General features: G+C 44.9%; 1 protein-coding gene across 1 annotated transcript; it reads right to left on the bottom strand.

Annotated features, from left to right (window-relative positions):
- Positions 1-2,459: 2,459 nt before the first annotated feature.
- On the bottom strand, positions 2,460-3,907 carry LOC109384999 (claudin-3). Its single transcript, XM_019646833.1, has 2 exons — positions 3,895-3,907; positions 2,460-3,408 (listed from the first exon to the last, which is right to left on the bottom strand). Exons 1-2 carry the CDS (start codon positions 3,905-3,907, stop codon positions 2,819-2,821), a joined length of 603 nt encoding a protein of 200 aa, XP_019502378.1. The 3' UTR covers positions 2,460-2,818.
- Between the last annotated feature and the right edge of the window lie 7,112 nt (positions 3,908-11,019).

Here is an 11,019-nt window from a genome sequence, read left to right as displayed (position 1 = left end):
ACAGCAGCCTTTCCCTCATGGGAGTGGTAATCCCCTGTGCCTCCCCCAGACTCACTGAGTACTTTGAGAACATTCCTTTCTTCAACAACCAACGGACACTTTTGGAAGTCTCTACTACTTGCCTTTCTACACACAGGCACCTTTCTAGGCATAACCTTGAACAAAACAAACGTGAGCCCCACAACGGTAGGTTCTATGGAGTATTTATTTTCTTCAGAGCAGGTTGGGAAGGCCCCTGGGGACCGTTGTCAGAAGGCAGGGACTGCACATGGCCATCCCATAGCTCTGGTGTCTAGAACACCTCTGCCCCCCCCACCCCCACCCCGTGTTCCTCCCCTCCAAACTTTGCTCCAGGTCCACAGATCCTCCAGTTCCTGCTTTTATCCACTTACTTCTCTGCTCCAGAGCCTTGCTAAGAGCAACGCTCATCAACCTTTTCTCTACCCAGTCTCATGTGCACCGTCACTGCAGCCCCAATAGTAGTCTCATCACATGCACAGATTCTTAAAGTGGAGGGAGTGGAGGGAATCTTCCTTTTTGAAAACCAGCAACCTCCACTCCCTGTTGACAAACATCACCCTGCAAGGTACACTCCAGCCTCCCGACCTGTATTTTGGAGCCTTCATTTATTGAGAACCTACTATGTGCTAGGCACTGGAGATGCCAGGGGGAGCCCAGATCAACTCATAGACCTGACAGTCTGGTAAGGACTATACCAAAGGATGTATAATCACACGTGGAGTAAAAATGCAAAGGAAAGTGAGAGTAGAAAACTGAGGAATCCAACAGGCCCTGGGGGCAGGTAAGGTGGCTCTAAAAAAGAGATGTTTGAATGGAGATCTGAAGGCTGAGTAGGAGTCTGCCAGGTGAAGGGTTTACAGTGGAAGAGGGTGTTCCACAGTGGGAACACCATGTGCTATGGCCAAACCACCCCGTCTCTCCGCGCAGAATCTTAGAGCCATTCTTTTTTTTTTAAAGATTTTTATTGGGGAATTGTGAGATGGGAACAGTGCTGGGGAATTGGGGGAAGGGGAACAGACAAGTCGCTGTCTTTTGTTCTTTAGTCTAGTTGTAGAGGACGTTGCTTCACTGGCCCAAGTTGGCACCATCATTGCACTCTTCCCGGGCGAGGCAGGTCAGTTGCCGGCTTCTGCAGGGCCTCTCACTGTGGCTTCTGGCCACTCACGCTGGCTGCTGGCTACACATGGTAGCCCATGGCAGCCCACTGCAGCAGGGGCTGCAGCCTATGCTGTTGNGACACCTCTGCCTGGTGGTCTTACAGGATTACCAAACTCTGTACACTCAAAACTGAAACCATCCTCTTCCCCTGGCAACCTGGTCTCCTATTTTGGTAAATGGCACCACCATCCAATCACTGACCGAGGACGGAAAGTTAGGGTTCTCCTACTTCTTCCCTCCCCCCAACCCCACATATCCATATCCAAATGATTCTCAAGTCCTGCTCGTATTGATTCCTTAGCAGCTCCCATCAGGCTCTGCCCCCAGCCCTGCTGTCTCTGCCTTAGTTCTGAACTGCATCGTCTCACACCAAAATGGCTATAGAACCTCTTAGATATAGCCTCCCACCTTCATTGGCCTCCTTGAATCCCAGCTCTGCAGGGGCTGCTGGAGAGGTTATTTGACAGCATAATTAACCAGGTGCGTCCCTGCCATGATTACCATTACACTGGAGAAAGGTCCAAAGTCTGTCAATCTGCCCATGAAGATCTCCATGCCTTGGTCTCCTCTGGGCCCGTGGGCCTCATTACCACTTCCTCTCTCACCTTGCTTTCCATCCAGCCATGTGGAATCTCTGTGCCCTTGCCCTGGACACAGGCTCCACTTTTCCCACTGCCTGAACATCCTTCACTTTCTACAAGATGCCAGTGTTTCCACACCTTGTTTACCTCCAGCATTAGCGTGTCACCAGAGAATTCTGCGTTCCTCCTCTTTCCCTCCCTCGAGGTCCCAGAAAGAAAATGAGGCCCCTCTCTCATCTTTCCTCCAGGTGAGAAGATTCTGCCCAGCTTTACTTTTGGTAAAAAAACAATAGGCCTTTTTGTTCTGTTCTTCCAAATATGAAATCATAGCATTGAATGTGCTCTTTCACGCGGCTCAGGGGAAATTCGGATGAGCAGCCACGCTGTAGAAAACACAAACCCAAATGGCACAGCCTGGGGAAGAGGGTCCCTGACACCTCCCCCCACCCCCATGCCTCTCTCAGCCACACATGCCAGGAGTGCCCAGGCCTGTCTCTCTAGATTGGCCCTTAATCCTCTGCATTCCCAGTGAGTAGGCCAAATGCCCACCTAGCGAGCATCCAGTTTACAATCCCACTTTCTTGGTTACCGAACCTCTGTCCCTCTAAGCTTCATCCCCAGCAGAATCCAGCCAAGGCCAACCCTTGCAGTGAGGTGGAGACTTGTCTGCGGCGCTCAGGACAAGGAGGCGCCGGCAACTGCAAAACGAAAGACTTTTATTGAAGAACAAGTGGCCCTTTTCAAGACTGCCCGTCCCTGCCCAACGCGGGCTTTGGGGTCGCGGCCCAAGTGGGAGGACAAGTAGGGGGGCCACTCTACCCCGCGCTCCAGAGGCGGAGGTTTCATTGTCTATGCGGGCTGGTCCCCGGGCTCCGCTGTCCCGCTCCCTGTCCCCGAAGGGGTGGCAGCTGGAATTGGGACGCTGGGCTGGCCCCTCCCAATCCAGCGAGAGGAGCTGCCAGACATCTGGGGCGGGCTGGTCTCCCATGCAAGGCGGCTCGCTGGACTGGTGGGCGCTTCAGCGCATGGGGGTGGTGGGGTCTCCGCGCTGTTGCCCCTCAGACATAGTCCTTGCGGTCGTAGGCTGTGCTGGTGCCAGTGCCCGGGCCCGTGGAGCGCGGCGCCGAGTAGAGGATCTTGGTGGGCGCATACTTCTTCTCGCGCGGCGGGCAAGAGCAGCAGAGCAGCGCGCCCCCCAGCAGCTGCATCGCCGCGGCCGCCCAGCCCACGTACAGGCCCGCGCCGATCTCGCGCTTCTGAGCATCCGGCACCAGGGGGTTGTAGAAGTCCCGTACGATGGTGTTGGCGGACCAGGACACCGGAACGAGGGTGAGCAGGGCGGCCAGCAGGAAGAGCACGCCAGCCACGATGGTGATCTTGGCTTTGGCAGTGTCGTCCTGCACGCAGTTGGTGCACTGGGCGCCCACAAGCGCCACGAGGAGCCCAAATGCACCCAGCAGGATGGCGACGACGATGAGGGCACGGGCCGCCTGCAGGTCCTGGGGCAGCGCCAGCAGCGAGTCGTACACCTTGCACTGCATCTGGCCGGTGCTCTGCACCACACAGTTCATCCACAGGCCCTCCCAGGTGATCTGTGCCGTGATGATGCTGCTGCCGATGAAGGCCGTNAATCTTGCCAGAGAGTTGTCTGTTTTTATTAGTGTTTTTCAAACACCGGCTTTTGGCTTTGTTCATCTTTTCTTTTGGTTTGTTTCCCATTTTATTAATTTTTAGTTTTCATTATTTCCCACCTTGTAATTTGTTCGGCTTAACTCTTCTGTCCTTTTCCTAACTTTTTAAATTGAATACTTAGCTCATTTGTTTTGAGCCATTCCTTTTTTTTTTTTTTTTAACTAACAAGTTTTTCTGTTTTATTGGGGAGTGGAGGGCAGTGTCACTGGCCCTCATATGTGGGATCCGAACCCGGGCCCTCTGGCGTCCCAAGCCAGTTCTTAACCATCGTGCCACTCGGCCGGGCCCAGGAGCCATTTTGACGCCTTCTTCCTTACACCCCCACCCCCATCCAAGCTCTCACATAGTTCTGCTGATTTTTATCTCCCAGATAGCTCTGATATCCATCCACTTCTCTCCATCTTCATGGCCCCATTTCTCCCCAGCAGTGTTGCCTCCTCACTGGACTTGTCCATTTTGGCCCCTCCAGTCCCTAAATGTTAACCAGCAAGATCTTGTATTTCTATGTTAATCTAGTTTGTTCCTTCCTACGTTTTTCTATTTTTCTGTGCTCATTGCCCCCTGGGGATAAACATATGTGTCAGACCAGAGAGTAGAAAAGCTGGTTTATGTGTTTCAAAAACTGAAGTCCTGAGGGGAAGGGACTGCATCAGCAGAGACAAGTGTCTTGGACAAGAATGCAAGGGGAAGTCCGCCACCTGCTTCTTGCAGGGTCCCCAGAGAGGAACGACCCATGGGTTTAATAGGCAGGCAGGACCTTAGGCAGCTCGCAGAATATCCCCCAGTCCCAAGCCCAAACAGACACAGTGTAAACCATAGGAAAGAGGAAGCCAGCGAGACAGGATGGTTCTATCTGAGCAGTGATCACTGTTGCCTGAGGGCTGGATGCTGTCCAACCTCCTCCTCCCCTCAGCCTCTTCCTTGCCCTTCCCCCACCACCCAAGCAAGTTGGCCCTGCTGAATATCCTGGACTGGTGTCCCAACCTCAAGAGGATTAAAGTTCAACTTGTTTCCAACTGCCTGGGCAGAGTGGAGCATCCAGGATAGAATGTCATTGCATGTCTCAGTTGGTGGACTGACTTTCATAACTGCCACAATGCCACACACATTCATCAACTGACTTTCTTTATAGATCAACAATCCAATAATTCATTAACAAATATTTACTGAGCACCTGCTAATGCCAAGTATGAATTATAGAGCTAGGAATATGGCAATTACATGGCCCCGTTCCTCAAGGAACACACACACACACACACACACACACACACACACAAACACACAACAAAAAACCCTGGCTTTTCTTCTCTCCAGTGGAGAAGACAGGACATAAACAAAGAAATAAATATGTGATAAATTCAGAGAGCAGGCTGCTATGTTCGATAATAATTGGGGTGGGAGATAATTAAGTAGGGCGATAAGGAAAAACCTCAGGTAAGGTGACATCTGAAGGATAAGAAGGAGGTAGTCATGTGAACAACTGGGGGAAAAGTGTTCTAGGCAGAAGGAATAGCAAGTGCAAAGGCCCTGAGGCGCATAAGGCCTTCTCTTGTTAGAGGAAGTTGGAGCAGAGAAAGCAAGGGAGAAAGCATATATGAGGTGGGCTATGGTTAGTCCAAGCAGGGCCTGGGGGGGAGATCTGGTCTTTATTCTAAGAGAAATGAGAACTGGTAACGGGTTTAAGCAGGAAGAGGCATGGCTTACATTTTTATAGGATTGTTTGGCTGCATGGGAGAAGGTGGGGGACAGATTAAAGGGGAAATGGAAGAGGGGAAGGACAAGCAGCTAGGAGGCTGTTGCGCTTGTCCAGTTGGGACATGATGGTTATTTTTTATTGGAAGGTGGCTGTGGAGGTAGAGAGAGAGAGAGAGAGAGGGAGGTTTTTATTATTATTAAAGCTTATTGGGGTGACAATGGTTAGTAAAGTTACATAGGTTTCAAGTATACAATTCTGTAATGCATCATCTAATATCACATTGTGTGTTTACCACCCAGAGTCAGTTCTCCTATCACCATATATTTGATCCCAGAGATAGATAGATTTGAGATATATTTTGAGTTAGAATTAATAGGATTTGATGAAGAGTTGGGTGAGTAGAGAGAAAGATGGTGGTGAGGAAAAGGAAGGAACCAAGGACAACTCCCAGGTTTCTGGACTGAACATGTGCATAGTTGTGCTGTTTACTGACTTGGGGAAGGCTGGAGAGAAACATTTTTTTCCCTCTACAGGGTACCAGTGTTGGGAGAATCTAGAGTTCCACTTGAGGCATGCTAGGTTTGAGATGCCCCAGAGATATCATAAAATACTTGGCTCTCCATATCCTCAGGTCTCACATCCATGGATTCAACCAACTGTGGATCAAAAATATTGGAAAAAAATTATTATGAAGTTCCAAAAACAAAAACTTGAATTTGCCACAGCTGAGCACAATGCTGAATCCACGTGAATGGAGTGATACATTAGTGTACCCTGCTGTAGCCTTTATGCAAATACTGTACTATTTTCTATTAGGGACTTGAGCATTTTTGGATTTGGGTATCTGTAGGGGTCCTGGAACCAGTCCTCTGTGAATCCTGAGGGACGACTCTAGTTAACATTTACTGAATGCTTAATACGTGCCAAGCACTGTTCTAAGTGCTTTATATCCCTTCACTTACATTCATTATATCCATAAACTCATTTAATCCTCATAATGGCTGTGAGAGGGTACATGTGTTATTTATGATTTCTCCTTCATAACTGAGATAATTGAGTCACAGAAAGGATAGTTAATTTCTCAGGATTACGCAGCTTGGAAGCTGCAGGGCCAGGATCTAATCCCAAGTGGTTGGGATCTAGGGGCCATACTGTTAACTGCTTTCCACCGCGGCCTCTGAGGTATTCAAGGAGGCAGCTGGACACCTGCGCTGGGAGTTTGGAGGAGAGGTCCGGGAGCCAGAGGATGTGAAAACCATGGGAATAGGAGAGACCATCAAAGGGGACAACAGCACATGAGAGGAAGCAGGCCCAGGGCAGAGGACCCTTGGATTTAAGTAGAGGAAGACCCAGGAAGGGAGCCAGGAGAGTGAGCATAGAGGGAGGAGAAGGCCAGTTGAGGGTAGTGTCAAAGGGCAAGATAAGTGGAGATCCTGTGGAGGAGGGAACAGTCAACTATGTCAGAAATTGCTGAGAGTTGTGAGGAAGCTCCAGTTAAAAAAGTGACCGTTGACTATGGCAACCTGGAGACCGCTGGGGACCTTGCCGGTAGCAGCTTTAAGGCATGAAGTTGTGGGGGAAGAGCAGTCCAGAGTGGCTGATTGGCATGTGGGAGGGGAGGAAGCAAAATTGGGGGTGAGATAACTTGAGAAGGTGAGCAGAGAAACGGGGTGGCATCCGTTTGGAGATGTGAAGTCAGGAAACTATTTTTTNCCACTCGGCCGGCCCATTCACCCATTTTTGAATGGTTGTTTTTTTGTTTTTGTTGTTGAGTTTTGGGAGTTTTCTATATATTCTGGATATTAATTTCTTATCAGATATACGATTTGTGAATATTTTCTCCTAGTCCATGAGTTGCCTTTTCACTCTGTCCATAATAACCTTTGATGCATAAAGTTCTAAATTTGCATCAAGTCCAATTTGTCTGTTTTTTTATTTTGTTGCTTGTACTTTGTTGTCAAATCCAATAAATTGTTGCCAAATCCAGTGTTGTGAGTTTTGTCCTATGTTTTCTTCAAATAATTTTATAATTTTATTTCTTATGCTTAGGTCTTTGATCCATTATGAGTTAATTTTTGTATATAGCGTTAGGTAAAGGGTCCAATTCTTTTGCATATGGATATCCAGTTTTCTCAACACCATTTGTTGAAAAGACTGCCCTTTTCCAATTGAGTGTTCTTGGCACCCTTGTTGAAAGTCATTTTAACACATATGCAGGACTTTATTTCTAGGGGTGGCTGGTTAGCTCAGTTGGTTAGAGTGTGGTGCTAATAACGCCAAGGTTGCTGGTTAAATCCTGATATGGGCCAAAAAAAAAGGGTTTATTTCTAGGCTCAATTCTTTTCTGTTGGTCTATTTGTCAGTCTTTATGCCAGTACCATAGTGTTTCGTTACTGTAGCTTTGCAATAAGTCTTGAAATCAGGAAATGTGAGTCCCCCAACTTTGTTCTTCTTTTTCAAGATTGTATTGCCTATTTGTGTATAATCTTTATTTTTGCTTACCATTTCGCCCCCTATTCTGATGTTCTCTGGTTCCTTCTTTTATCATTTCCCTTCTGTTTAGAGATTTTCTTTTAGTTATTCTTTTGTGACAGTAGTTCTGTTTGTAACAGATAAGGTCATTTTCCTTCATCTGCAAATGTCTTGATTTTTCCTTCATTCCTGAAGGATATTTTCACTGACTATGGGATTCTATATTCTTTTCTTTCAGCACTTGAAAAATAATTTGCCACTTTCTCTGGCCTTCATGGCCTCTGATGAGAAATTTGCTGTCATTCTAAGTGTTTTCCCTTATAGGTAAGGTGTTGCTTTTCTCTGGCTGCTTTTAAGATTTTTTNTTCTTATCTGGTAAACCTGAAACTATACCCATTAAATAACTCATTTTTCTCTCCTTCCCCCAGCCCCTGGTAACCATCATTCTACTTTCTGTCTGTATGGCTTTGACTACTCTATGTACCTTGTATAAGTGGAATCGTACAGCATTTCTCTTTTTGTTACTGGCTTATTTCAGTTAGCATAACATCCTCAAGCCTCATCCATATTGTACCATAGGAGGCCTGACAATTAAGTTCACGAACTTGTTGCAACAATGTTGCTAACCTTTTTTTGATATCAGGGGGATTATTCATTATGAATTTGTACCAACTAAACAAACAGTTAACCAAGTTTACTATTTGGAAGTGCAGAAAAGGCTGCATGTAAAAGTTAGACAAAAACAACCTGAACTTTTTGCCAACAATTCATGGCTCTTGCATCACAACAATGCACCAGCTCACACGGCACTGTCTGTGAAGGAGTTTTTATCCAGTAAACAAATAACTGTATTGGAACACTCTCCCTACTCACCTGATCTGGCCCCCAATGACTTCTTTCTTTACCTGAAGAGAAAAGAAATATTGAAAGGAAGACATTTGGATGACATGCAGGATATCAAGGGTAATACAACAACAGCTCTGATGGTCATTCCAGAAAAAGAGTTCCAAAATTGCTTGAAGGTTGGACTAGGCACTGGCATCGGTGCATAGTTTCCCAAGGGGAAAGAAGACTGTAGTGATATTCAGCAATGAGGTATGTAGCAGTTTTTCTAGGATGAGTTCGCGAACTTAATTGTCCGACTCATATGTCAGACTTTCCTTACTTTTTAAGGCTGAACAATATTTCATTGAATGTATATACCATATTTTGCTTATCCACTTATCCATAGACATTTGCATTGCTTTCCACCTTTTGGCTATTGTGAATACTGCTATGAACATGGGTATGCAAAATATCTCTTTGAGACCCTGATTTCAATTCTTTCGGGTATATTGGATCATATGGAAGCTTTATTTTAAATTTTTTAATCCATACTGTTTTCCACAGTGTCTATACCGTTTTACATTGCCCCAATAGTCGACAAGGGCTCCAATTTCTTCATATCCTTGCCAACAGTTGTTATTTTATGTTTTTTTGGTAGTAGCCATCCTAATGGGTGTGGAATGATATTTCATTGTGGTTTTGATTTGCATTTCCCTAATGATTAGTGACATTGAGCATCTTTTCAGGCCATTTGTATATCTTCTTTAGAGAAGCATCTATTTAAGTCCTTTGCCTATTTTTGAATCAGTTATTTGTTTTTCTGTTATTGAATTTTAGGAATTCTCTGTATATTCTGCATAGTAATCCTTTATCAGATATATGATTTGCAAATATATCCAAAAACCATTCTGTGGGTTGCCTTGTCACTCTTCCATAGTGTCCTTTGATGTACAAAAATTTAAATTTTCAAGAAGTCCAAATTGTCTGTTTTTTCTTTTGTTCCCTGTGCATTTAGTGTCATATCCAAGACATTGTTGCCTAATCCAATGTCGTGAAGCTTTCTCCTTCTTTTATTCTAAGAGTTTTATAGTTTTAGTTCTTGTTTTTAGGCCTTTGATCCATTTTGAGTTAATTTTTGTATATAGTGTTAGGCAAGGATCCAACTTCATCCTTTTGCATGTGGATATCCAGTTTTCTCAACACTGTTGATAAGACTGTCCTTTCCTCATTGAGTGTTCTTGGCATCCTTGCTGAAAATCATTTGACCAAATATGTGAAAATTTATTTCTGGGTTCTCTATTCTATTCCTTTGGTCTATTTGTTTGTTTTTATGCTAGTACCACACTGTTTTGATTACTGTAGCTTTGTAATATGTTTTGAAATTCAGAAGTGTAGGTCCTCCAACCTGTTGTTCTTATTGATTATTCAGGTCTCTTGAGAGTCCATATGAATTTCAGGATGAATTTTTCTATTTCTATTTCTATAAAAAATGACATTGGGTTTTGATAGGAATTTCATTGAATCTGTAGATTCCTTGGGTAGTATGAACATTTTAGCAATTTTAGGACTTCCAGTCCATGAACATGGGATGGCTTTCTATTTATTTGTGTTTTCTTTAATTTCTCTCATTAATGTTTTGTAGTTTTCAGTGTACAAATCTTTTACCTCCTTGGTTAGGTTTATTTGCAAGTATTTTATTCATTTTGATGCTATTGTAAATAGAATTGTTTTCTTAAGTTCTTTTTCAGTTTGTTCATTTGTTTTATATTTTTTATGCAATCAAATCTGATCATCTTTGACTCTTTCTGGAGTTTGTATCTTATTTCAATCTTATAAAAGTAGTTTTCTGTATTGTCTTCTAGTTCTTTCATAGTTTTGTTTTGTTAGATTTTTAATCCTATTTAAAATCCTTTCTATTCTCTGCTCCCAAATGGCTCTTAGAATCCCACTCAGACTCCATGGCATGCCTTAAGAGGCCCTGCATTCCCAATGAGTTGCCAATTCCCCAGTGATGATTAGAACTTGGATAGAAGGGAAGGCAGAAGGAGAGAGACAGTAAAGGTGCAGAGACTGGAACAGCAGGATATGCTTAGGAGAACAGCTCCAGCTCCATTATTGGGTCTGGAAAGGAGGATCTAAAGGGCTTGGGAAGCCAGGCAGAGAAATTTGGATTGAATTGTAACTCCATGTCCCTACTCAATTTTTTCAACCTTTTCTCTTATTATCCTGTATACAAATTTTCTACTTCAACCAAGTTGGCCTTCTGGTCACACCCATGCATATTGCTTTTGTGCCTTCCTCCTTGCCTTTGCCCAGTCAGTGACTCCTGCTTGGAAGGCCTTCTCCTCTTAGCTCTGCTCATCTGAAACCTACTTATTCAAGTCCTGGCTCAGGGACCCCTCCACAAAGCCTTCAGACCATTACAGCTCTTTGTGATCTCTGAGTACTTCTACAACCAAACTGCTGTTCCTTGATTGCATATAAAACAGTCATTTTCTTCAAATTGCACCATGAGCATGGGCCTTGTTTCTCCTTTCCTAGCATCAGCTCTGTGCTGGGCATTCTGCTAGGGGA

The sequence above is a fragment of the Hipposideros armiger genome, unplaced genomic scaffold (assembly GCF_001890085.2).
Source record: "Hipposideros armiger isolate ML-2016 unplaced genomic scaffold, ASM189008v1 scaffold_107, whole genome shotgun sequence".
Taxonomy (NCBI): Eukaryota; Metazoa; Chordata; class Mammalia; order Chiroptera; family Hipposideridae; genus Hipposideros; species Hipposideros armiger.
The sequence above is the reverse complement of the archived record's forward strand: the minus strand, read 5'-3'. Positions and strand labels throughout refer to the sequence as shown.